The 27,085-nt window shown below is 52.2% G+C and overlaps 1 protein-coding gene across 1 annotated transcript; it reads left to right on the top strand.

The window, feature by feature from the left end:
* The first annotated feature begins 174 nt into the window (after positions 1 to 174).
* Positions 175 to 26,062, top strand: Banf2 (BANF family member 2). The gene is made up of 3 exons (XM_004840858.4): positions 175 to 298; positions 15,562 to 15,690; positions 25,874 to 26,062. The coding sequence occupies exons 2-3, from the start codon at positions 15,565 to 15,567 to the stop codon at positions 26,018 to 26,020; spliced, it is 273 nt and encodes a 90-aa protein (XP_004840915.1). The 5' UTR covers positions 175 to 298; positions 15,562 to 15,564; the 3' UTR covers positions 26,021 to 26,062.
* Positions 26,063 to 27,085: the final 1,023 nt, after the last annotated feature.

Genomic DNA, 27,085 nt, shown 5'->3' with positions numbered 1-27,085 from the left:
GAAGGCAGGGACAGGAGTCATAGTGGCGGACGGCGGTGGGGTATTTTATCTGCTGCTGTCTGCCCACAGGTTCATGTCTCTACCACAGATGCCTTTCAGTGCTTCTCTAGTGGTGCTGGCCTGGCCTGACTGCCTGTCCCTGACCCTGCTGTGGGGCCACCTCAGTGGTGTGACATCACAATGTCACCTGCATAGGACCTTGGTGCAGGACATTTGCTTACCTTCCCAGGGCTGGTCCCTGGTCCTCACCACCCAGGAGAGCTGCCTGCTGCTGTCACTGCCTCATCGGGTACACCTGGTGAGTTCCCAGATCCGCCCCACCCCATGCAGGAGCCCTAGCTGACAGCTTTGTCCCATTCACACCACAGGACTGGGGGCAGGGCCGTCCGGGGACAGCCCCGAGTTCTTCCCAGCTGGGCACACCTGGCCTCTCCCACTGCATAACCATCTGTAGGTGCCTCAGCTGGCCACCTGCACTGGCTCCCTGGGCAAAGGTCACCGTGTCCTTGATGGACACTGCTGGGTGGAGAGGCAGCTGTGGGATGGCAGGTCCATTAGAGTCTTGCTCCTGGCCTCAGGTTAGGTCCCAGAAACCACTGGCTAGGGTCACAAGGCACAGCAGTGGGAGCAGAGCTATCCTCATGGTGCCATGAGTGACACAGAAGCACCACCTCCAAAATGTACCCGATGGCCTTCTTCCTGTGGACTGCCTTCTCATTATGTTGCTCAGACTGGTCTCAAACTCCTGGGCTTAAGCCATCCTCCTGCCTCAGCCTCCTGAGCCCTTGGACTATGGCTGTGGAGCACAATGCCAGCTCTCAATTTGTTCTTAAATCCAGCTCCCATGCCCCTCTGGTGTATCAAACCTCTCCCTTTCCTTTGAGACAGTAAGAGAGCTTTGGAACAGTGACAGAAAGTGCCTGGGTAGATCAGAACACTAGAAAAGGAAGGAGGGATGGGGGCCAGGACCAAAGCCTTCTCACTGAGGGGTTGCTGGGCAGCCCCAGCTGGCCCGTGGGAGCAGGCTGAGGGAAGCCCGTAGGCACCAACACTGGGAACTGGCACCAGGGGGCAGAGCCAGCCTCAGTCGCACAGGGCCAGCAGGTCCCTGGGGGAGCCGTGTCCTCACCTGTGGACTCAGCCTTTCCGGGCCCTTAGGGTCTTCAGGAGGCTCAGGACTGAGCTGTGCCATGCAGAGGAGGACGGGGTCCCCCCCAGCATCTGAGATGCAGTGGCTTATAGGGCACGCTGAAAAAGTTTCAGCCTCATCTGAAAGAAAAGATGGTGTCTGTTACTTTCACCCAAAGGAGGTCTGTTGAGGTCCATGGGTAGCCGCTCCAAAGCAGAAACAGTGTGGAGGAGGGCCTGGCAGAGCAGAGCTGCTCGCCTCATGGTGGTCAAGAAGCAGAGAGAAGGGAGGAACCCGATGGAACTCACCCTTCCAGGTCCTTCCCAGTGACCACCTCCAACCAGGCACTGCCTCCTACAGCACATTCATATCTGAGCTCCTCCATGGATGCGTCCACTGCTGAGCAGAGCACCTCATGGTCCAGTCACCTTCTGCACACAGAAGACTGGGGGCCATCGTAGATCTAAACCCTAACAAATGGCAAAGGAGCCAGAGCAAGAGGGGTCTGTGAACAAACACAGCACCTACTGTGGGCCAGACCGCTGACCCCAAGTCCTACCACACTCTGGGAACTTGCCCAGGATGGCCTAGGCTCTGTATCAACTGTCCCCAACAGTAGAGCCCTCTAGAGATGGAACGGGCTCCTTTACAGCACTGGACCTCCAGCTGGCACAAGTGGGAACAGATTCACCATCAGCCGGAGCAGGACCCCAAGACCTCCAAAGGCCATTTCCAAAGCCAAGACCAGAGGATGCTGGGACTTCCGGGTTTGAGCCCAAGCAGGTGAGGCCTCTCTGCAGGATGACAGCACGGGGGGGCAGGGTGGCAATCAGCCACTCGACCCACTGGCCCAGGCTATGTGCAAGGATAAAGAAGGAGCGGGGACAAGCCTGGGAACCATCATACATTTCCCTAAGACAAACTGCAATCTACTCGCCTGGCTCCTGGGACCATGCCCGGCCCCTCCTGGATGTTGTCCTGGAGACCCTGTGCTCCCTGTGGGCCCATGAGGGCCATTGCCTGGGCCTCTGGTTCTGATGGTACCAGATAGGGCACCTGTTGCCACACCAACAGATATTAAGTGCCCAGGAAGAAAATATGCTAATCAACTTTGGCTTCCACTAATTGTGCCAATATCCCTTCGGCATGGTGCCTGAAGTAGCGGCCACACTGTTCCTTTCACATCAGGGGCCCCAAACGGGAGCCAGTTTGGGTTGTAGAGAATCGGCTCAGGGCTGGGCCAGGCTGCTGCCGTGGGTAATTTCCACCGTGCTTGGACTGGAAGAGCCTCCTTTAATTCCGAGGAGAAGGGGAACCTCTAGGAAGTTAAGGAAGCCTCAAGCCCAAGAGCAGGTGGTCTGACCTAGACCTGTGGCCCTGCTTCCCTTCCGTACTGTGCCTGTGCTGGCCTCTAGAACGCTTGTTGACAATGACGATGTACGCTATCTGCACCGTCCTGTGTGGCCACCACCATCCATGCTGAGCACAGGACATCTGGCTGGTGGGGTGGAGCAACTGCGTCTCAGTTTAAACTCAGGTGACATCACTTGTGTGGCCAGGGCTGCCGAGCAGGACAGCGCAGCTCTGGGCCCTGCAGATTCTGGTGACCTCATCTCTGCCTTCACCCTCAGCCTTCCAGCTCTGCTTTTCTCTGGGAGCGTTTTACAGTCCCCGCTGTGGGCCTCAGGTCAAGTTTGTCTTCTCAGAGACCGTCCCTAATTTTACTCCTCTTGTCCCCATCCCCACCCCAAGCGGGTCCTTATCTGCCGAAGTCACCATGTTTGTGTGTCGTCTTGTCTCTTGCCGTCTTCCTGGACAAGAATGTCTGTCCCACAGAGCAGCAGGAGGGAGAAGGACTCAGCACCTTGTCCCTGCAGGTGGCTGCTCCTCAGCCACCCCCTTCAGGGAAGAGGAAAGACAGGTGCCGCCTTGGTAACCAAAGAACACGAGGCAGTGGCTGAGCACAGCAAAGGTCAGTCATTGGCGCGCCCATATGGTCAGGGTCAGCTGCAGTGAGTTGGTGAGGTCCTCTGCCACTTGCAGCCTCCCCCTGTGTTGGCTTGGGTCTCCTTACAGCAGCATGGTCTTGGGGTGCCCGTGGCAGCTGACTCCCTGGAGGGAAGCAGAGGCCGCCAGGTCCAGAGCGGGCATCGTGTGTCCACCACAGCTGTGGTCTGTGCCAGCTCGGGGCCCGGGTGGGGGGAGGCTGTCCACCTCCCAGGTGGACGTGTAGGCAGTCGCAGTGGGCTTCTCAAAGCTGGTCAAGTGCAGACTCACTAGGTGGGGGAGACCCCGAATCTCAGCCTCCTGACCGGCTCCAGCAGAAGCCAGCTGCAGGTACAGGGACTCCTGTTGGGGTTGCAAGGTTGTCCTGTTGCACAGCCAGGACCCTGAGCTTAGGCCTGGCATGAGGTGTCACTGGTGCCACCCAAGCCAGGGCCACCTGTCAGACCTCTTACCTTGGCGCCTGCTTGTGCCCATGCAGTGCCACAGGGCGGCCATCCACTCCCCTCCCGCACACTTCCACATCCAGCTCTGCCTTAAACCCCATCCTTCAATAACGTTTCCTCTCTTCGTGCCCCTGTGACATTGAGAGGATGGGGTTGGGTCCTGCAGTTATAGGATTAGAAACCAAAAGCAAACTTCAGACAGTCCCCCACTTGCAGTGGCTGGCTTGTGACTTTTCAGGCTTAATGATGGTGTGAAAGTGATATGCATTCAGTAAAAATCAGACTTGGAATTTTGTTTTGTATTTTTATTAGTACATTCTTGCAGTATATAATAAGCTAGTACACGTACACAACACATCTTCATTCTCTTCATACCTCCTCCCCCCATCTCTTAGTCCCTTCCTGTTTGCAAAGGATCTCTCTCTCCCCATTTCTTCTTATCTATTTTACTCTTTAAATGATTTATATGTTGGGTTTCTCATATAAGAGAAATGATGTGATAGTTCAGCTTTGTGTCTGATTTATTTCACAAAAATGGTCTCAAGGTACATCTATTTTCCCACAAATGACTCAAGTTTGTCCTTCTTTATGGCAGAGTAGTACTTCTTTGTGTGTAAATACCACATTTTCTTTATCCATTCATCTGCTGATAGACATATAGGTCACTTCCAAGATTTCACTATCATGAATTGTGCTGCTATGTTTATGTTTATCATGACCACGCATGGATCACTGAAATATGATATCTTTACTTTCTTGGGAAGACACCTAGAAGGGGAATAGCTGGATCCGATGGAATTTTGACTTGTGATCTTCTTCCCAACCAGTGATATGAATTCTGATCCTCTCTTGATTCTGCGTCGAGACTCAGAACTAGCTGTATGCAGCCCCTCAAGAGATACTATCAAGAAACTTGGAAAAAAAAAAAAAGGAAAGAAACTTGGTCAGAGCCAGGCATGGTGGCGCACATCTGTTACCCCAGCACTCAGGAGGCTGAGGCAGGAGAATTGCTGCGTGTTTGAGGCTAGCCTGGACTATATAATGAGCTCAAGGCTAGACTAAACTATATAGTAAGACCCTGTGTCAAAAAATCAAAAAGAAAAAAAAATTGAGTAGCCTGTGAGTCCCTAAGAGGCAGGGGAAGTTAGAGGCTCTTGTTTGGGGAAATTATTGATCTAATTCTCCTACATTGGGAAAGCAAACCATTTTTTCCTTGCTGTCGCACTACAGTCAGCAGACAACTTTTGCGACCCCAGAAGACATGGGCGCTCCCCCCACCAGTACGCCAGCAGCTGCATAGCAGCAGGCCAGCCGCACTTCCTGGAATTGCTGAATGCTGACACTGTCCACCCAGAGGAGCAACAGAGCCCGAGGGTTGAAATCCTGCCCCAAGCCTCAAAATAAAAAATAGAAAGGGCTGGGGATGTAGTTCAGTGGCAGAATACCCCCATGTTTGATCCCCAGTACAGACAATTCTTCTGTAACGACGGAGCTCCGTTCCTGCAACCAGGTCGCTAAATGAATTGGTAGCTAAATGAAGCATTGTATTTAGCGTGTACATCACAATATTCAGAACAAAGAAATGGTCAAAGAAACTCCAGCCTGATGACTTTGCTTTTATTTCCATAACTCTTACATGCAGTACTGTAGTAGATGACAGAACATAAAACTACAGTACCATACTCTGCATGCAGTCAGCAAAAATTACAGTACTGTATAAACAAGGAGTGCTGTACAAAAAACACTGAGGCTCTATCAACAAGATGGACTGAACTGTACCAAAAAAAAAAAAGACAAGTCATAAGTCCAAACCTTGCCTTGGCCCTATGTGCAAATAGTTGTTAAATAGGTAGGTCGTTAAACAAAGACTATTGGTACTACAAAAAAAATGAGGCCAGGATTTGGGTGAAAACCGGTATTTGTCAATATATTACATCTGCTGTCCATCTTAATTAAGGAATGAATTTTTAAAAAATATTTTGGCTTGGGGCCAGGGATTTAGCTCAGTGGTTCCACTGCCTGCCTGGCAAGCAGAAGGACCTGAGTTCAATCCTCAGTATCAAAAAAAAAATTTTTTTTGGCTTTTTGAGACAAGGCCTCACTATGTAGTTCAGGCTGGTCTTGAACTTACTATGTAGCCCAGGCTGGCCTCAAACTTGTAGCAATTCTCCTGCCTCAGCCTCTCGAGTGCTGGGATAACAGGTGTGTACCACCATGCCTGGCCTCTGTCCATTTTTACAGATGAAGAAACTGAGTCCAAGAAAGGAAAGAGACTTGGATGAGGCCATGAGGCTGGTCCCAGCTGGGATTCCTGGCTGCATGATGGGACATATATGTCGCCCTGCAGAGACGCCTCCTGTGTGCCAGGGCTGCCCAGAGACCATTGCGTCCCTCTGTCTGGTCTGGCAGGTGCTGTTTCTGTCATACCTGTCCCTGTACAGCAGCTCATCAGGCTTGGTGGTAGGGCCCTGTGAGGTGTCCCCTCCCTAGGATGTGTCCCCACCAAAAACTCGAGCAGAACCCTGTGGGTCCAGCTTTAGGAAAGCATGGCCACCCAGCCAGCACGGTGACGGCCTGGAGGCCTGGAGTGGTTGAAGAGGCTGAGGCACAGTCAAACCTGCAAGCGTCCATGCCAGGCAGAGGGGGGACATGGAAGGCATGGTCCCCAAGCCCGGCGCACACTCGAACTCCAGGGAGCGTGCGTTAGGACGGTGGTGTGCTGACTTGAAGGTCGCCTCTGTAACAACGTGGATTTTGAGAACCTCCTTTGCCTGGCACTCAGCAACCTGGCACGACCTAGCACGGGTGTTACTGTGACCACCCAGGTGGGGACCACAGCCACTGTTTGGCCAGCTAAACACTTAGATGTTTTCTAAACAGGGAGAAAGCCAGCATGGGTCCCCTCTGCCTCAGGCATGATTTGGGGCACCTTATCAAATGCTCTGGGATTAAATAAGCAATGCCTATGAAATCACAATGGCTTGAGGCATCTAGGGCAGGCGCTCCTTAAACTGGGGCAGGCATGGTAGTGCACAGTTGTATTCCCAGCACTCAGGAGACTGAGGCAGGAGAATTGCCATGAGTTTGAGGCCAGCTTGAGCTACATAGGGAGACTGTCTCAAAAAGCCAAAAATTTTATAAAAGGAAAGAAGTGGTGGGAAGGAAGTGGCAGGTTCAGGTGCAGTCAGGGACAAAGGCAAGGTCTACCTGTGTCCAATTGTGGCCTGGTGTGGCTCCTCTTGCCACTCAGCAGTGGTCAGTGAGCAGACAGAGATGGCTCAGAGCCCGGAGCAGCACAAAGGTCCTAAGTGTCCCTGTAGTGGAGAGACACATGCTCCCCTTGGTCCCTTCCAGTGACTCTCGCCAAAGTGCCAGCAGAGAAGTGGCTGCCATGAGCAGGGCAGGTGGCCACCATACCCTTTGGCCCAGAGCTTGACCTCTTGGTGGACTCCAAGGGCCACCAGTGCTCACGGGTCCCCGGAGGGGACAGCCTGGAGACCACATCTGGCACCTCCAGCCAGGTTCGCCTTCTCTAGAGCTCCAGCCTTCACCAGGACATGCTCTGGGGGCAAAGTCCCAGGGGGAATTTAGAGGAGGCTGCAGGGAGCATGTCTGGCCTCTGGGTGGAAGATGGGACAAAGATGAGGACACCAGTCACCGGAAGGTAGGAACATGTCCCTACGAAGCCACACTCCATGTGGAAGCTGAGAGCCACCCAACCAAGGCCAAGGCTTCCCAGGTTTAGAGCCTGGCTGCAGAGGCTCCTTACCCAGGGTCCCTGGTCACAGCCCATGACACTCGAGAGAGTGCAGGGAGGTGGAGGGACATAAAGAGCAGGAGAGGTTGACTGGTAGTGGGGCTTTGGTTTGTTGGGTCTACGCAGCATTCAAACGTGAACTATTACCCAGCATTGAAAAATTGGGATCTTGGGAACAAAAATCTAGATTTTGGGCTTCTGTTGGCAAAAATGAAAGCAAGAAACTCCTAAGATGTGGTTGCCTGAGTAGGAGAATCTCCTTGATGTCACATTCCAGAGAGGGGGCCACCTCCCTCCTTCAGACGGGGCCTGGGACCCACTGAGCCAGGGACTACCCTGCTTCTGCGCCCTCCTGCCAGTCCTCCCACACCATGGCCCCAGCACTATTCCTCGATGATTAATTTTTTTCATCTGCTGCTCCATCTGGCTTTTGAGTCTGTAACCTCTGACCTGAGCTTTTGACAGGTGCTCAAGGGGGCCCAGCTTCAGAAAGGTCATTGAAACCAAGGCCCCTTCCAGCTTGTGCTTCCTGTACCCCTGATGAGGGGGAACTTCACACGAGGCACCCCATCCGGGCATCCAGGCGATGAGAGAACAGGAAGCCAGGCCTTGGGAAATCCTTTCCTCATGGCCTTGAGGACTGGGCTGAGGCTGGAGACAGGTCAGAAAGAAAGGCACCCGGCCTTGCCAACATCTCTTTCAGTGGCCAGTGCCTTCCAGCTGGAGATCAGCTTTGGGAAGGGTCTTTCGCAGCTCTCTGCCTCAGGGAGAGTTTGGTTTCTGAACTGAGACCCATAGAAGCGCGTGCTCACAGTGTGGCAGCCAGAGTCCTACAGAACCCACAGGACCTGAGCCTCCTAGGTCCTTGGAAGGCACCAGAACTGGAGTGCCCAGGCCCAGCAGGAGGGGGCAGGGCCAAGTGCAGGGACAGTGACCCTTGCGTGAGGCATTCTGCCTGGCACAGAACAAAGAAAAGGATGCTACACACTGGCCTTCACTGTCTCGTGAATGCAGCAATTTCACGTCAAAGCCCACATACTGGCACAGTTCCACGGTGCCACATGATGTTCCCTTGTTGGCCGGCAGCCACCTGCTGCAATGCCAAGGAGAAGAATTCGCCTAGAGCTCAGAGAGGCAAGAATCGCCTGGGAACCATTTGGTCTGAGGCCTGGTGAACCTTAGGCCAGTTAGTGCTTTTTGAACCCAGGACCTTTGCACTGAGCTACATCTCCAGCCCTTTTACATTTTTTAAATTTGAGACCAGGTTTTGCTAAGTCACTGAATTGCTCGGGCTGGGCTTGAATTTTGGATTGTCCTGCCTCTGCCTCCCACAGTGCTGGGATTACAGGCACGTGTGTGTCCACACCCAGCTGAGTTGTGCACCTTATCTAATGAATGGGGCTCTGCCTGCCTCACAAGCACAAGGTCCAGAGTTCAATCCCTGGTACCAAAAAAAAACAGTTTATCTGATGAATGGGGGCAACAGAAACCACTCGATTGAGGGGCTGGGTAGATGGGTCAGTGCCTGTGAGAAGTTTAACACGGTGCCCTAGGGGGCTTCCTGCCCCAGAGAATCAGCCTAGTATAGACTGTGGCCAGTTTACACGGTGGAATTTAATAATCTTCCAAAGTTGAGATGGTGCAGTCGAGGCACATTCAGTAGAAACTGTAGTGTGAAGGTCAGGAGGTGGGGGGGTTAAGTGAACTTCCAGTTCATGCCAGGTTTATCAGGATGCAACCCCAACCCGAGGGGCGAGGCTCACCCCTTCCCCACATCTCTCGCTCTCAGAGCTGCTCCCAGGGCATCTTGCTTAGCCCCAGCCCTCCAGCCCTAGCCAGAGCACCTCCAGGGATGAGGGGACCAGGCACAGAGCCATGGGCATTCACAGCAGGAACTGTGACCCTCAGGGGACACAGGCCGGGCAGGGACAGCTCCGCCTAAATCACACTTGTCCTGATTCACAGAGGAAAAGCTGATCTTAGGCCACCCAGACTTGATCTTGAACTGCCTTGGATTCACTAGGGGAGGGTGTTTGCCTCTCGGGCCTCAGTTTCTCCACCTCTCAAAGCGGGAACAAGCCTCCAGTGTTGCCATGTGAGCTTTGACAAAGGCCACAGACCAGCATGAGGCAGGTGCTCACCCTGCACAGCCCCATGCTTGCATGTGCAGTTTGGTTTCCTCACTGCGTGCCCAGCTTCCTTGCTGCTTCTGGCCCTAGAGGGAGCCAGGCTGGCCCCAGCCCTGCCCAAAAGCAGGACACCTGACATTGGAAGGAGCATTTGCCCAGAGGGTGACTTCCTGTGACCCCTCGCTATGTGTTGTGTTATCACTCCCTCTCAGCCTGGGGCTTGGGCAGTCAGGGAGGAGTGGGGTCAGATCAGAAGGAGGCCGAGGCAGCAGGAAGTCACGTGGGACTATTTGTGACTCAAGGATAGGGTCTACTACTGAGTCCCACGGTGCTGGGGAGGGTGCACAAGGAATAAGAATTCGAGATACACACTTAAACTTAGATTTCAGATGACAAGAATACCTGTTTTACTTACACTGAAAAAGTCATTTTACAAAATAATACAGAAAAAGTTGGCATCTCCAGCCCCTTTTTTACTTTTTATTTTGAGACAAGTTCTTGCCAAGTTGCTCAGGCTGAGCTCAAACTTGCCATCCTCCTGCCTCAGCCTCCCAGAGTGCAGGGATTACAGGTGTGTGCTCCACACCCAGCTCGTTAGGGTGATCTCACTACCTGTTCAGCCTCTGGCCTGGCCCTTGCCTGGGTGTTAGGTCTGCCCGACTCTAGGCCTCGCTGGCTGGTCACCCTCAGAGCATCTTCTGTAGCTCCATCAGACACCATCCTGGGCTCCCCATCTCAGCCGCTGCACCCCAAGCCCCACTGCCCAAAACACACTGCAAGTGGCTGCTCTTGGCATCTCCTGAAAGCCAGGGAAGCAGTCACTGTGCCCTGGCCTTGTCCCTGGCCCTCTGGAATGTCCGCTGCCTGCCACCTGCAGACCTGTGTCCCAGCCCGGGAAAGTCACCCTCCTCACCTAGTCCCCGCTCCCCAAGTACCGCCCCATCTCCCTTCCCTGGGAGGTCGGTGTGAATAAGGGGTGTGCTTTGTCCTTCTCTCACAGTAGACTCTCCCTTCCGCCTCCTGTCTCCTGCAGAAACTCCTCCTCCTTCCACTTGGAGCTGCTCCCTGGGGCCACTGTGGCAGAGGGTAGAGGCATTGGAAATGTTGGAAGGAGTAAGGGTGAGGAGATCCAGCACACCCCGCATCAGTTCTGTAAAGAGCAGAGAGGTACATCCCCAAGCTGGGATGGACACTGATCCCACCCCAGTGCTCCAGGAGGAACAGCAGGGACCTCTAGGCTGGTCCCATGGTCACAGATGTCACGCAGTGCTCAATGAAGCTCTGGTGATCCATTGTGTTGCTTTGCTATTTGTCACTGGTAGACCCATCACAGGTTTATCAGTAAAGGATCCTGTGTCAGCTGGCAAAAAGCAGGGAAGTAAAAGATCTTGTTTTCATGGCAGAACTAGAGCTAGAGGCAAAGAAGGCAAAAGTACATTTACTTTGAAAGATGAGGATTAATGGTCCTTGAAAAATGCTTTCTTCTGTTCCCAATGCCCTTGTCCAGGTCTGATCCTCTTCCAGGTCTTCATGTGGAACAGGAATGCTTTTGTGCCAGGCCCATGCTTGGGCATCTTAGGACCCCACAAACACTTGGATAAGTGAGTGGATACAGGGGGCCTACTGATCAGGGCTCTTTGTTATGAATGATGCCATCCCACTTATGTGGGTAAGCACCAATGCCTCTTTTGTTCATTTTGAAAAGCCCAAAGGTGGATGCCTTTAGGCATGGCTAGGTCCAGGCGCACACATGTTTAGTGGGGAATCTGCCTCCATCCCTCTCCCAGAGCTGCTTTCCTGTACCCTGGCTTCCTTCTCAGGCAGCTTCTGTCAGGGTGGTGTCTGAGATGGGTGCCATCTGAGGCCTGTCCTGCTGGCTGAGCATCTGGAAGAGAAAGGGACCTCTGCACCCTGAGAGTGAGGAGCAGATGTGATTCACACAGTCACCCTGAACAGTGGTGCTTGGGGTGGCTGAGGAAATGGAGCCCTCTGGGTGCTCCTGAGTCATGAGCTTCCATCCCCTAAAGGAGACATTTCTTCTTCCAGGGGACCAGTGTGGCCATGAGGTGTCACCTCAGACTCTGCACAGCTGACGGGGGTGGATCCTGGGGTCAGATCTCCTTGTCATTAGAGCAGTGCCACACTTCTTGTCACCCTTTCTCCAGACAGACAATCATTTGAAGGAAGAAGCAGTGGCTTTGAGAAGTGGGGTAGAAATGGAGAAGCAAGAGGTGGGACAGAAGGACACACGCCATCCCCGGGTCCCACCAGGCAGGCTTCCTGCCATCGCCACCCTGGAGACCAGGGACACACAGAGCTGAGGAGGAGCAGACCTGAGGGCGTTCCCACCTCATCCTCTTCCCTTTCCTTGCTGCTGCAGGACTTCAGGGTTTTGTGGGTGTAAGGACGGGTCTTGACTATCCCCACACAGCAGCCTGTTTAGGAGACACTGACGCTTTTGTTCCTTTGGGGCTTTGTCACACAGCTTTTCACAAAGGGCACGTGGACCTTGAGTGCAGGAATGTCAGCCTTCTGCCACTGTGGCAGAATACCTGAGATGATCAGTTATATGGAGGAAGGGTTTGTCTTGGCTCTTGGCTGCAGAGGCTGTTGTCCGTGGTCGCTGGTCCTCATCATTTTGGGCCTGCTGTTGGCCGATCATTGTGGTGGGCAGTGTGTGCCGGGTGAGGCTGCGCACATCAGGGCAGCTGGAAGACAGGGCAAGAGAGGGCCAGCTCCCCAGTGTACCCTCCAAGGGCCATTTAATCCCCCGGCCAACAGAGGAGCCCTGCTTTGATCTGTTTTATATCAACAGATTCCAGGTAAATATTCCTTTGAAATAAAGAATCTTTTAAAATTAAAGAACAAAAAAGGAACAGGTCAGTATTGAGTGCCCTGCTCTGAAGTCCTCTGACTTCAAAGCCTGACCAGGGTCATTGTTTAGAATCCCTAGGGATGGCGGCTAGTGAGGGTCTGAGGGATCTGTTGACTCAGGGCAGGCACTGCCACATGACAGCACAGACAGATCCCACCTAGCTGGAGCCCACCGCCATGCCAGCAGAGCTGCTCAGGATTTGAGGAAAAAGACGCCAGTGACAAGGACGCATGGGAGTCTCTGGCTAACCAAACAAGCTCTGAATGGGGCCTGAGCACCTGATTTCTACATCTACCCATGCAGGGCTGACGTGCTGTTGAGTCTGAGCCAAACGCAAAGCAGTATGGGGATTCCTCAAAAAATTAAAACTGGAATCACCATACGACAAAAGGCAGGAGAATTGAGCCCAGTCTGGGCAACTTAGTGACTTAGGAAGACTCTGTTTCAAAATTTAAAAAGAAAACAATTTGTAAGGGCTGTGGAATGTAGCTCAGTGCAAAGGCCCTGGGTTCAATCCTTAGTACTGCCAGGAAGAAGAAGAAGGAGAAGGAAGAGGAGGAAGAGGAGGAGGAGAAAGAGGAGGAAGAGGAGGAAGAGGAAGAAGGAAGAGGACAGCTTTTCCTGCACTCCTTCACCTGCTGCGGCCTCCGAGGGGCCACCCACTCTCTGCTCTTTCCCCAAGGATTTCAGGGATGGATGCAAGTGAGCTCTTCATGAGAAAGGCAAACAGGCAAACAGGTTGAGTGGTGTTGATCCCCACCTCTGATGCTCCGTAATGTGATTTCCGCTGCTCTCAGGTTCACTGGGCAGCGATTCCAGCTTAGCAGATGGCCAGCAGGGACCCAGGTGAAGTTCCCCTCTGCAAAGCTGGTGTAGCCGAGACTGCCAGGCTATTCTGGATTCAGAGGTCAGGGCTCTCTCGGCCCACCCAGGATGGGACCCTGGTCCCAATGCATCAGCCTGTAAGGCCCCCGGGGAGTCCACTGGCCTACACTCCCCAAGCATGGAGCGGCCACAGCTCACACATGGGCATCTGAGACCGCAGCTCGGAGGACCTGAACAACCTTTCCTGTCACGTGGGCCTTGCTTCAATCTGCAGACACCAGGAGACTGCGCTCCTGACCCCTAAACTCAGGGCCTTCAGATCCACCTCCCCTCACAGCTCTGTTCCATCCAAAATGTCCCAAAACATCACCAGGATAAGCCTGCTTCCAGGAGAGGGTCAGCTCTGCAGCATGATCTGCAGGAGGCTCCGGAGGGTGGGGACAGGAGTGGCCGGAGCTGGGAAAGTGGAGGCACTGAACTCTAATCATTTGTGCTGTCTGAGCACTGGGGCCAGAGCTGGGTGGGACGAGTGAGGACTGAGAGGAGGCAGCCACTGGGGATCCTCTCCTCCATGGTCCCTGTGATGGTATGGGGTGACCACCCCGAGGAAGAGAACTGCCCCTTGAGCCTTCTGACCCAGAAGGACATGGCTACCAGGCCAGGATCTTTGTTGTAGGGGCTGGTATCTGACAATATTTAGCTGGAGAGGGCATGTGTTGATGGCTGCTATGGAGAGAGAGCTCTGTGTGTTCCCTTGAAGAAGGGTAGTATGGCTTACAAAAGCAATAGCAGGCCCTGGTGCAACCTGCTTATTTCCATGAGGAAGTTCAGATGAGCATTGAGTTCATACAGTGGAAGGCTGAGTTAGAAAGACAGGGAAATCAGGCTGAACCTTGATCAAACCATATCTGATCTCCTTTGACTGTTCCGTAGTGTGTGCTAACAAACTCCTTCTTACTGGATTTTCTGTTCCATGCGTCACAAACTGTCCAAACTGAAACAGAATTTGGTTCTAGGAAGGAGATACTACATGAATAAGACTTTAATGTGGGTGTGACTGGGAAGAACCAGCCAAACAGAGCGGGTGAGGATATCTTTCCTTGGACGAGGAAGATGGTGACACTTGCTCAGCACTGTGGCCCATGACGCTGGACACAGGCCTCATGCTGGGGCTCTTGCAGGAGACATGCAGGATGTCAGCTATGGCTGGCAGTCTTCCCTGTGGTCCTAGAGACTCATATTCTGGTTTGGATGGCTCATTGGATGGGGAGAGCAATGGAGGTGTGGTGTTACCCCCTGGCTGTTCATGTAAAGTGACCAACCATAGGCCATGGATCCTGCAGGCTTGGCAAAGTGACTCACTGGGCTGAAGTTCAGGTCAGGTGAGAAAAGATCATCACCTGAGAAGCTCTGCTGAGGACCATGGATGAACCAAACCCAGACGCTGAGCTGCCCAGGAAGTGGCCCTATGTGGCCTGAGTCTGCCCCTCTCTCAGGCAGCCCCTGAGCGCAAGGCCGTCATGACCAGGTGCTGCAGTGGTGACTGCTGGGAGTGATCTGCTCCATGGCCACCCTCAGCTGTGAACACAACCCAGCCCAGGTCCGGTGCCACGCTGCCTGACTGGGGAGCAACCCAGTAGGGGCACTTCCACCCATTAGAACACTGTGTGTCCTATGAGCGGTGATCATAGAATGCATCTCCATCCAACCATCCCTAGACAGATTCTATGTGGATGCCCTCACTGTTCCCTCTCCAGCATTTCTGGCCTTGTTGGTGGTGGTGAGCTCCAGGGTCTTGTTCACTGGTCACCACCAGATACGACAAAGGGGAGAAGCCACACCTCCCCCAGATCTGACCCTGAACCTAACCATTACATGTGGGAAGAAGAGCACAGGAACCTTAGGTGGCCAGGGGTGGGTTACAGCGAGACGTTGTGGTGACTCCTTGACTCCCATCTCCCCTTCTCCGGCTAAGAGTCCTGATTTTGTTCAGGTAACTATACCTGAACTCGCAGCTGCACGGCTTAGAGAAAGCAGCTCCCTCCAGTCCCAGATCCAGTGGGAAGAATCGCAGAGAAATGGAACCCAGCTTCACTTGGGCCACACCCACCGTGGCCTGGGCTTGAAGTTACGGGACAGCAGTTTGAGCGCCAGTGAGCAGAAAGTGTGACAAATACTCAAATGGCAGTGTGACAAGTGGGAGGAAAGGAACTCCCCTCAGTACTGACCATGGGGACCGCATTCTCTGTCACTCAGGTGGCTGTGGAAGGGTCAAGCCTTCAGCAGGACACCATCTGCTGTCCCCAGCCCCTTGAGACACGGAGGGAGCCCCAGGGCCACACACACCATGAGCATCAATCACCTCCTAACCCTTTGCCCTGCTTCTGCCGTTGCAGGACATGGAGCCCATGTCTCCCGGCCTGAGAGCCTTCCTCTCAGAGCCCATGGGAGAGAAGGACGTCTGCTGGGTGGACGGGGTCAGCCGGGAGCTGGCCGTCAATCTGGTTGCCAAAGGGTTCAGCAAGGTAACTCAGCTTTTCCTCCCCAATTTCTCTTCTCAACCTTTCCTCGCCCAGTCCTGCCAGATGGTAGCCCTGCCACATGTCCCTGTAAGGGGACACCAGAGAGCAAAGCTGCCACTTGGCAGCTAGCTGTGTGCTTCAGGGCTGGTGACCCATGAGCTCGAGCTCACGCACGCCTGGGTATGTGAGTGATGAGGAGAGGATGGCGTTAGCTTGGGCAGCTGAAAGAGTGTTCAGAGCAGGGCTCTATGGAAGTGCGCCTGTCACCAGATGATTCGGGTGCAGTCCCCACCCCATGACAGGGCCCAGTGTCTTGCTTCCCATCAGGGCACCAGCACGGTGTGGAGAAGGAGCAGCTGGGAGCCACACCAGGGCAGGGAATGTGAGTTACTCTAAGATGTCACTTTCAGCCCAGGAGTGGCCTCAAGGGTGTCCAAGGTATTTTCTGTCTTCTGTTGCGGCCATAAGATCCATGAGCCTGGGTAATTTACAAAGAGAGAGTCACAGTTAGGTCACAGTTTGGGATGCTGAAAGCCCAAAAATGGGTGGCCTTGTGGGTTGGGCCTCTGCTGAGGTCCATGCTGGCCACGTCACAACATGCTGGGTGACATCACGGTGGTGGATGTGTGAGGAGAGGTGGCAGATGGGACAGGAAGCCAGAGGGTGAGGAAGGATCAGCATTGCTTGCTTGTTTATTTATTTAATTTTTGGTACCGGGGATTGAACATATGAAGTGACCATTAATCCTCATACATCAGCTTCACTGAATTGAGAAATGCCTAGAGATTAGTACAGCACGCTTCTGGGTGTGTCTGGGTCGGTCACGGAAGTGTGCTCTTGGGTTCTATGTCTGCTCTCAGCCCCTTCCTCTGTGTTGCTATTCTGATGCGCTGCTTCCCAGGCCCCATGGACTGAGCAGCTTTGCTCCACCACCCACTCCCCACATGAAGCTCCAGCCACCTGTGGACTGAGTCCCCAAACTGTGAGCCAAACACCTCCCCTCCTTCAAGCTGTGGGTCTCAGGCAACAGGAAACCTGCCTGATACCCATGCTAAGTGCATGCTCCACCGTTGACACCTCCATACACCATCCTTGCTCTTTTTATAATCCTTGAGAGCTAACCAGGAACCATGAGAACACCATCCATCCCTTCCCAGGGCGATGCCCCCTGGCCAAATCACCTTTCCCAGGCCCTGCTTCTTCGAGGTTCTGTCCCTGACAGCCTCCAGCAGGTGAACTTCAAACCACATCCAATCACAGCACTGAAGATACTTTCTCAGTGGGCATCTGTCCCCATGGGGCTATTGAAAAGCTCCCTGGAAGCTCAGGTGCAAAGAGGGCTGGACGGAAGTGAGCACACGCAAAGGCAGCTGGGAACCTATGCAGCCTTGAATGAGAAAGGCGCCAAGCAGACCCTTTGCTGTTAATTCCCATCAGCTTTCAGAGCCAGTCTGCACCACAGGCAGGACTCCATGCCGGTCTACACCACCAGAGACGCTGGGATCTGCTGCACATGTGGCTGACGATCTTTTATGGTGTGACAGAGCTGTGGGAAAATGCACTGATAGGAGCGGCTCCGCCCAGTGCATTAGATGCCCCCATGTCACCACCCCCAGACCCAGCATCAAATACCCCAAATTCTTTTAAACACCCCCAAATTGTAGATGTCTCCTTGTGCCTCTGCCCCACCAGTGCCAAACTCTGTCCCCAGGGGTAACACTGTCCTATTGTCAACCTCCACTGATTCAACATCCTGTCACTGTAGAATTTTGTTGTTATTGCTCGGCTATGCTCATCATTGTAAACATATTTTATTAAAGTACAATTCATGTGCAGTAAATGTCATCATTTTATTACACAGTTCTAGGAAACACTTGTTCGTTTGGTTGGTTGGTTGTGTTTATTTGTTTTTTTGAGACAGGGTCTCACTATGTAGTTCATGTGGACTTCGAACTCACTATGTAGCCTAGGCTGGCGTCAAACTCAAGGTGATCCTCCTGCCTCAGCCTCCTGAGTGCTGGGATTACAGGTGTGTACCACCAGGCTGTGGTTTTTCTTGGGGTTTTTTGGGGGGGTACCGGGGATCAACCTCAGGTCCTTAAGCTTGCAAAGCAGGCGGTGAAACCACTGAGCTAAATCCCCAGCCCTTTTCTTGGGTTTTGAGACAAGGTTTTGCTGTGGAATCCAAACTGGACTTGAACCCAGGATCCTCCTACTCCTGGCCTTCAGAGTGCTAAAATTACAGCTGTGTACCACCACACCAGCTATTTTTACAAACATACAGTAGCATGGCCATTACCACAACCAAGACCTAGGGCAGGGCCCTCACTCCCAGAGTCACCCTCATGCCCTTGATTCTCGGCAATCACCAATTTGTTTCTTGCCTCTGTAGTTCTGCTTTTTCCAGTTTAACTTTGTTTTATGTAAGGATTATGGGTGGGATGGTAGATGTGCTCAAGATAAAGAAATGAATGAATAAATGGAAAATGTTCAAGCACCTGAGAACTTGCCCATGAAGTCAGGCATTGCTGCGTGTATCCTGGTTGGCAGACACATGGCCCTCTCGTGTTCATGACCTCTGGGCCACCACAGTGCTCAGTGCCCCACTGCAGGCCCTTCACATCCCCAGAGCCACTAATTCCTGGCTGTGACACTGGGATTGACTTAGAAGTGAGGACACAGAGCCTGGGGACTTGGCACCTTCATGAGGTCCCACGGGGATGAGAACACTGTAGACTGGATGGTCACACGTGCCCAGCAGAGAGGGGCTCAGGTCAGAAGTTGGTGGGGAGACCCCGTATCAGGGCTGGGGCCTGGCTGGGCTATAGGCAGAGACCCAGATGTGCCCCCACAAGGTGAGCCAGAGGTCGCACAGGGGCCCAGGCAGGGCCAGCAGTGGACAGGAAGTCAGAGGTAGGCAGCTCTGTCAGGCAGGGATCTCAGACTTAGCCAACAAAAACCAGGCTTCTGGGTTGCTATTCTCTGCCTACAGGGACCTCACTCAGCCTGGCCAGGGCGCACATCTTTCTGGGCTTCCTGGGGTCCTGTCTTCACTGGCCCTGCTGCAATATAGCTGTGCCCTCCCCTCTCCAGACCAAAGCCAGCCTTGGAGTCTTTGTTGAGAGCGACACCACCCAGGTCCGCACTGGTTCCCGACTGCTCTCTCAGCCTTGTCTCTGGGCCCAGGCTCTCTTGCCCTTTCTTCGAGCATCCAAATCCCCTGCTGGACATGGTCCTATGGGCCACTCGGACCCACCTGCCTGGTTCCTCCTGCACCTCCAGGCCTCTCCAGAGATACCAAGATGCAGGAGGCTGGAGAATGAGGTCTCTTGGGGATGAGACCTGCCTAGGTCACCCCAATTTACCGGAATGTCCCATCCCCTCTCTGGGGCGTGGCCCTGGTGGGCTGGGCTTGGCAGCCCAATGTCTGGTCCTTTCTCCTCTGTCCTTGCCTCCAAGCTTTCCATCTTTCACAGCCAAAAGGATTGTGAACACCTCCTTCCCCTGCCCCAGGCTCTGGCCGTGGCATGACCTGCCCCCTGGCTTGCAGTTCAAATCGTGACTTTAATAAGGACTGATTTTCCGGGTGCAGTGGCGCACACCTGTCATTCCAGCTGCTCAGGCAGCCTGGGCAGCACAGTGAGACGCTGTCTGAAACAAAACAAAAGCTATCAATTCAACCAAGACTCTTCAAGAACTCAGAAGGCAAAGGATTGAGAGTTCTCTGGGTTACTCTGGATCTGTTCTTGCCTGGGTTGGGCCTAAGGAGCTTTGGCCTGAGGATCTAGATCTAGACAGCAGTCACCAGCCACGTGTGCTAGAAATATAGCTGGGGCCCCACCCATGGGTCTTCCTCAGGGAAACCTTCTTTCTGCCTCCCCTCCTAGTAGGCTCCTTGTACTGAGCACTTTGATTTTTGTGGGAGCAAATTCCTATTGCTGGGACAAAATATATGACACCCAAAACTTAAAGGAGGAGAGGTTTAATTTGGCTCACAGTTCCAGGGGATTCCATCCATGGTCAGCTGGATTCAAGGCAGGGACATCATGGCAGAAGGGTATGGCAGAGCAAAGCTGCTCAGTTCATGGCAGCCAGGAACAGTGCCAGAGAGCAAGGGACCAGGGACCAGATAGAATACCCAAAGTCACACCTCCATGTCCCACCGAGACACACCCAGAAGTGTCTCCACCAGTCCCAAAGCCAGTCAAGTTGACCTGCACCCTCACCGTCACAGAGCCACCTCGCTGAGACATCTGTGCTGTAACTGGCTTTCCTGGCCAAGGCCTGAGAGATCCCACTCACATCAGAGGGTCCCCTGCCTATGACTCCCCTGTGTATTGTGGTTTCCTCCCCAGCTCCTCCAAGCAGTGCTGCTCTCTGTCTTCCTACTCATTTGCTCCCTCCAAACCTCCCTGGATATGGTGGATGTCCTGCATTCAGCAAATTTGGAGTCCTTGTCAGGGCCTGTGATGCAACTCTGGAGTCTCTACATCCCAGAGACACTATAAAGCCTGCTCCTGAGAGATTCTAGGAGGAGCAGCACAGATGTCCTGGGTGCCCCCTGCTCCTCAAGGTTCTTCTAAGAAGGGGTACATGGTGTTCACTTCATGCCAGGCCCTTCTAAATGTATTGTGTGTGTTTAATCTCACTTCCTTGTCACAACAGTCCGGTGAGGCACACTCTTCCATTTCCATTTTCCTGATGGGGAAAGTGAGACACAGAGAGATCTCATGTGACTCAGTGAAGGCCACAGGAGGTGACAGAGGTGAATGTGAACCTGGGTGGAGGGGCTGCAGGTTCAGACATGGTGCAGTGGTGCTGTCCCCCTGAAAGTGAAACAGGTGGAAGGCGCTACACACACAGCTGCCCTCCCTTACTTGTTCCCAAGTATCTGCCCCCACCCACCCCTGCCTGTCTGCTGTTCCCACATCTGCATCTCTGGACTCTTGGGTTTTCAACAGCCTCCTTGCTTCTGCTGAAGTCACTTTGTCATAATTGGTGGAGAGGGGCTGGGGATTTAGCTCAGTGGCACCGCGCCTGCCTTGTAAGCACAAGGTCCTGAGTCTGATAAATAAATAAATAAATAAATAAATAAATAAATAAATAAATAAATAAATGGTGGAGAGGGCCCATGGCTGAGCTCATGACCAGGAGCCCCCAGTGAATCTGCTCATTCCCTGATGTTCCCAGGTCCCCAGGCCAAGCTTTCTGATGTCTGAACCTGCAGAAGTCAGTTGCTTAGGTTCAGGGGCTAAGATTGGGGGTTACCCTGCTAAAATACAAGGAGTTCTATTAAATTTGAATTTTAGATAAACAAATAATTTCATACAATAAGTATGTCCTGGGGAAAAGGGAGGCGGAAGAGAGAAGAGCTCCTGTGGATTGAGCATTCACACTAATGGCAGATTTAAACTTGAAGTGACCTAGAGACATTGGCCTGGCAAGGTTGCCATTGGCTGTCAGTGGACCTGAAGACCAACAAGAGAGAATCAGAAGTTGTGTCACTGTACTAGAGACCTGCCGCAATGTGAGGGACGTTCACCGGGGCACCCAAGAGCTGGGGACTCTGGCAAAGGGAACCGTAGGAAGCTTGGGAATGAGCAAAGCTAAGGGAACGTCTCTCTGTTTGCCAAGCCAGGTGTCCAGATAAAGGTTCAGATTTTCAGTGACTACAGACCAGAGCCCAGGCAAAAGGACAATGGGAAGCCCTTGGTTCAGAGGCTTTACAACTTTAAAGATGGTGGCAGCATAGCATTGAACCAAGTCAATTCCTCTTCGAGGCACTCTGGTGTCCACACAGGCGACACACAAAGACACCAACCTGGTGCAGATCAAAGGGACACATTGACTAAGGAGTGGCCTCCTGCCCTCACTTGGAGTTGATGGGACATCTGCCCACAGGCCACCGTCTCGCTGCTACAGGAAGAAGTGTGGCTCCCTGGCTTGGCCAGGGCAATGAGAGGGTGGGGACGCCTACTCAGGGTTTCTATGTTTCTATAGCAACCTCCTGCAGCTGGGTTTCTGGGAGCTGAGATGTCTTCCCATGGTTACGGGTTTGCATTCTCTAACTGGCTGAGAACCCAAGCAGGTATGGGGCAGGGAGAAGTCATCAGAATGGAGTAAGAAGGCGGGTGGCTCACTTTTCCCTCTGCCCCTACAAGATGCCAGGGTAAGGCAGAAGAAAATCCAAGAACAGAGTATCAAGTTGCAGCTTGGCCTGGAGCCCTACTGCCTCCAGCATTCCTGGAAAGTCTGCCTGTGTCCTGCTGCCACGTGTTCCTGGCTTCTGGGCCTCTGAGCCTGATGGGACAGGAGGCTCTGGTTACCAGACCAGCTAGAGATGGAAGAGGAAGCCTCAGCTGAGGGACAGGCCGGCAGGCAGTGGAGATGTGCACAGGACAGGGACTGAGGGATGGAGGAGGTTGAGCAGGACACATGGGGACCAGGTGGGTCAAACCCTACCAAAACACTTTGAAGTGACACTTACCATCATTAATTATCATCATTACCAACTCTTTCCTGGGACAAAGTTCTACGCTTCTCAACTCTGTCATGTTCACCTTGCCACCCCCATACCTTCAGTCCCTGGCCCTATGGGCACTTTGTAGATGCCCCTTGTTAAAAGCATTGATTTAAAATCAGTAAAATCCACCGCTGAAAATGGGAGATACTGGTAAAAATGACATCATGCTAAGCAATCACTTAAAAAAAAAAATGATCAAAGTAGTGGTTTAAAATTACTGTGAAATCCTGGCTATTTTCTCTTTTCCACAACTGGGCAATACTAAAAATAAAACCCCGGGCTGAGAGTTTGGCTCAGTGGTGGGGTGCTTGGCCAGTGTGCACAGGGCCCTGGGCGCCTCCCCAGCATGGCCAAGATAAATAAATAATAAATATAGTAGCCCCCACTCCACAGCTGGGGTACATTCTATGACTGGGATTAAGCTTTTATTTTATTTCACTTGTTTACAAAAAAAGTTCCCTTTGGTGGAGACGAAGTTTGCTTTGTTTTATGTAACCAAGTCAACAGAGGCTAGAGAGCTGGTGTTTCTGAAAAGGCCCAGAACTGGAGGCAGGGCAGACGTTGGCTCTGCTTGCTCCGGGCTGGGGAGTCCTGGAGTGGCCAAGAGGTGGATGGGAGACTCCAGCCACACCAGGGAGTGGCCCAGCCATCACATGATCTTTCTTTGGAGGATCAGTGGGGGTTCACGAAAAGAAATGGATCCAAAGAGCACATTAATTTTTTTCTTTTTTTTTATTTTATTTTTGCTTTTTTGAGACAGGGTCTTGCTGGGTAGTCTAGGCTGGCCTTGTACACACCATGTAGCCCAGGCTGCCCTTGATCTCATGGCGATCCTCATGCTTCAGCTTCCTGAGTGCTGGGATAATAGGTGTGTCTGACAATGCCCAGCAATTTTATTTTTTAAAAATTTTTTATTAGTCCATGTTTTCAGTGCATAATGATGACAGTCCTCATTGGGAATTGGTACCTGTACATAACATATCTCACTCTTCTTTCTTCCCCTCTCCTCCCTTCCCCCTATCTCTTGGGCCACACAGTCCTTGGAGGCCCTTCCTGCTTGTCAGCAGTGGCATGACGATATTGTAGAGGGAAAGGCGATGCCATGGAGGGCCAGTGGTCAGGAAACTAGAGAACATCATAGAAGTATGGATGTCACAGTCACTTACTATTTACCTTGCAAGTTTCTCACAGGGATTCTTAGGAAGTGGAGTAGTCAGGGTTCTCCAGAAAAACAGGGCCAGTGAAATATGTGTAACTACGAGAGGGTTTAGCAGACTGGCCCTTGCTATCAAGGCTGTATTGCCACACCATGTGCAGGCCTGAGAACTGGGAACCAGGAGCAGTTCAGACCAAGAAGCCAGAGGCCTCACAGTGAGAATGGGTTGTTGGAGGCCTGGCGAAGAGGGATTAGGTTTAGCATGTTGCCATGGCCCACGTGGCTGAAGGGTCCACGGAGTGAGAACTGACAGTGGGAGATTAAGAAAGACAGACAAAGAGAATGACAAAGAGATAAAGCTGATAAAGCTGGGACCAGGTGGAAACCCCTTTTCCTGATGGGATAAAATTTTATCCCATATGGCCGGCATCCTCAGCACCTTTATTTATAGTGTAGAGCTGGGCTGGGGATTTAGCTCAGTGGTTCTGCCGCCTGCCTTGTAAGCACAAGGTCCCGAGTTCAATCCCCGGTACAAAAAAAAAAAAGATGGATACAGTGTAGAGGAAAGGGAAGCACAGGGGGAGGTAAAAGGGGATGGTCTGTCACTAGAGCCAGGCCTTCTCCACAATGCCCTCTTGTCACCTGTTCTCCTCCCCTGGGGCCCTACCTCATCCATGGGAGGAAGTGAACAAGGTGCGTGTTCCTCATTCCACGCAGGGCTCTGCCTCAGCTAGGAGAGAAGGTGAGTTAGGCCTGGCCACAGTGATCTACTGTGCTGCGCTCCCAGTAGCACATTTCATACCTTCGGTGCTCTTCCCACACAGAAGCATCAAAGCTCCCAGAATAAAGGAGGTCAAGGAGGTTTTCTCGGGGGTTGTTTGTTTTTTGTTTTTTGAGACAGAGTCTCACTGTGTAGTGACCTTGAAATCACTATGTAGCTCAGGCTGGCCCTCAATTTATGATGATCCTCCTTGCTTAGTCTCCCGAGTATTGGAAATAGAGGTGTGCAAGACCATGCCCAGCAGGAAGGCTTTTTTTTTTGATACAAGGCCTTGCTATGTAGTCCAAGCTAGTCTTGAACTCACTACAGATACTCCTCGTTTAGTGACCTACATGTTTAATGACTGTTTGGACTTAGATTGAGGTGGACTATTCAAACTTTTGACCCACATTTGGACCCACGACACAGGAACACAAGTGGCATTGTGGCCTTTTGATGACTTTTTCTACAGTTCGGTACTGTAATTTTTGCTGACTGTACTGTAGTTTTATGTTCTGCATACACTGTAGTACTGCATGTTAGAGTTATGCAAATAAAAGCAAAGCCATAAAGTTGGAGTTTCCTTTGACCATTTGTTTTTTCTGAATATTGTAATGTACATACTACATACAATTTCTTATTTAGCAACCAATTCATTTAACAACCTAGACATGGGAATGGAACCCAGTTGTTTTGTTTTGGTACCAGAGATTAAACTTGGGTCCTTGACTTTGCGAAGCAGGCAGCAGAACCACTGAACTAAATCTCCGGCCCCTAGAACCCAGTTGTTAAACAAGGACTGTATATACATAGTCTAGGCTGGCCTCGAACTCACAGCGATCCTTCTACCTCAGCCTCCTGAGCACTGAGATCACAGGCATGAGCCACCATGCTTGGGAGGAATTTGCATTTCTCCAAAGCTTTCCCATTAGTTCCATCTGAGGGACAGGTCACTCTATGTGCTTTGTGGAGGTGCAGATGCTGAGACCTGGGTGCTGCTGGCCTCGTCCTTTGGGCAGAGCAGCTGAGGTCACACAGGTGGTACAAAAAGCCATGGGTATCAGGATGCCCTTTGCCTGCCAGCCGCACCACCAGGGTGCAGTTCCCTACCAGCAGAAGCAGGTCTGGGAGCCACGGGTCCTCTGGTAATATGTGGCCATGGTTATTTGTGACTGTCACTGCTTGGGAGTGCTGGGAGGGCGCTCTGGCCTCCAGCGGGTAAGGACCAGGGATGCTGCTAACCCCCTGCAGGGCAAAAGGCACAGGACACTCGCTCTCTGGACCATCCAGAAGCCAGCAGTGCAGAGGCTGAGAACCCCTGCACAACCGCAGTAGAGAAGGAGCGGGGCTGAAGCTTCCCAGACTGCGCGTGCATGCATGCACGTTCACGTGTGCGTGCACATGTGCGTGTGTGTTTCTGAGAGACAAGTCCTAGAGGAGAGGCCTGAGGGTGCCTCAGAGGTGAGCCAGGCCCCCTGCCAGGCTGACCTCCAACTCCCTGCTATCTTCCTGCCTCAGGTCCCTCAAGTGGTGGGATAACATGCATGCCCCATCACCCCCAGGGCTAGATTCTGGATTCTGGATTCTGCGTTTTATATTCTGTTCCCCACCCGGCCTCTCTCTCGTGCCTGGATGGAATCCAGGGCCTGGTGCTCCCTGGGCAAGTGATTTACCACTGAGCTGCACCCACCCTCCTCAACAGATTGCAACGGGCATCGCCATTTACCCCTGCCCTGTCCCTCTGCAGGCTTACATCCTGTTGGGACAGTTCCTTCTGATGCACAAGGACGAGGATGAGTTCCAGAAGTGGCTGATCGACTGCTGCGGCGCCACGGAGTGTGAGGCGCGCCGGAGCACTACCTGTCTGAAGGAGTGGTGCACCTGCTTCCTGTAGACATGGTCACCCCACCCAGGAGAATGACGCCTTTTCCTCCTGCACCTGGCTCTGAGTCGTTATTTGTGTTTCTGTTTTTAATGACACAAGTGCATCCTAAAGAGCAGTTTAAGAATATGGGAAAAGGCCAGACATGGTAGTACACACTTGTAATCCCATCTCAGTGCAGCACGCAAGGCCGGGGCTTGATCCTAGCACTGCAGGCCAAAGGTTTTTTAGTTAAAAAAAAAAAAGGTAGGAAAAAAAATCAATGCTGGGTGTGGTGGCACAGGTCTGTGATCCCAGCACCCTGAAGGCTGAGGCAGGAGGATTACCTCCAGTTTGAGGCCAACCTGGGCTACATTGTGAGTTCAAGACAGCCTGAACTGCACAGCAAGATCCTGTTTAAAAAAAAAAAAGTATGAAAAAAGACAAACAGGAAAAATCACCCCCAAAATCCCACCACCCAGAAACTGCCATTACTCGCTTTAGATGAATATCATTTCAATAAGCTCTCTGCAGGGACAAGGATTTAGCTCAGTGGTTCCACCGCCTGCCTCAGGCAAGCACAAGGATCTGAGTTTGATACCCGGTACCAAAACAAAAAAGCTCTCTGCAAACATTTCTATAACAGAATAGGTAATTTTATTTTTAGTATATGGGCTGCCGAATTGAGAACTGGTAACTTTATTTATTTGGTACTGGGGATCGAACTCAGGACCTTGCTCTTTCGAGGCAGACGGTGGAACCACTGAGCTAAATCCCTGGCCCTGGTAACTTTGTTTTTAAACTGGGAATCAATTTTAAGTTAGTGAATCAGTAAGCTATTGCTATGTAACAAATCACCACAAAACACACTTAAAACAATGTGCCATTACCAACTGAGGCTCCCCAATCCAAATTATCAAGAATTCCAAGTTTCCAAATTGGAGTTTTGAATTCTGGAGAATTTCAGATTTTGAAGTTTTTGATTAGGGATGCTGCTAAATTCTGTGCAAATATTTTAAAATCTGAAGCAGTCCTGGGTACTCAAATCCAAGCATTTGGGGTAAGGAATATTCAACCTATGTTCAGTTTCTTTTTTTT

This window comes from Heterocephalus glaber, unplaced genomic scaffold, assembly GCF_053883595.1.
Source record: "Heterocephalus glaber isolate CG9 unplaced genomic scaffold, H.glaber_assembly_v1.0 deba00001532, whole genome shotgun sequence".
In the NCBI taxonomy this organism is placed as follows: Eukaryota; Metazoa; Chordata; class Mammalia; order Rodentia; family Bathyergidae; genus Heterocephalus; species Heterocephalus glaber.
The sequence above is the reverse complement of the archived record's forward strand: the minus strand, read 5'-3'. Positions and strand labels throughout refer to the sequence as shown.

Excerpts from the sequence above, each read along its gene's own strand:
- Banf2 (XM_004840858.4), top strand. The coding sequence starts at position 15,565 with ATGGAGCCCATGTCTCCCGGCCTGAGAGCCTTCCTCTCAGAGCCCATG. Across the intron at positions 15,691-25,873 it reads TTGCCAAAGGGTTCAGCAAG|GCTTACATCCTGTTGGGACA; the intron begins GTAACTCAGCTT and ends GTCCCTCTGCAG.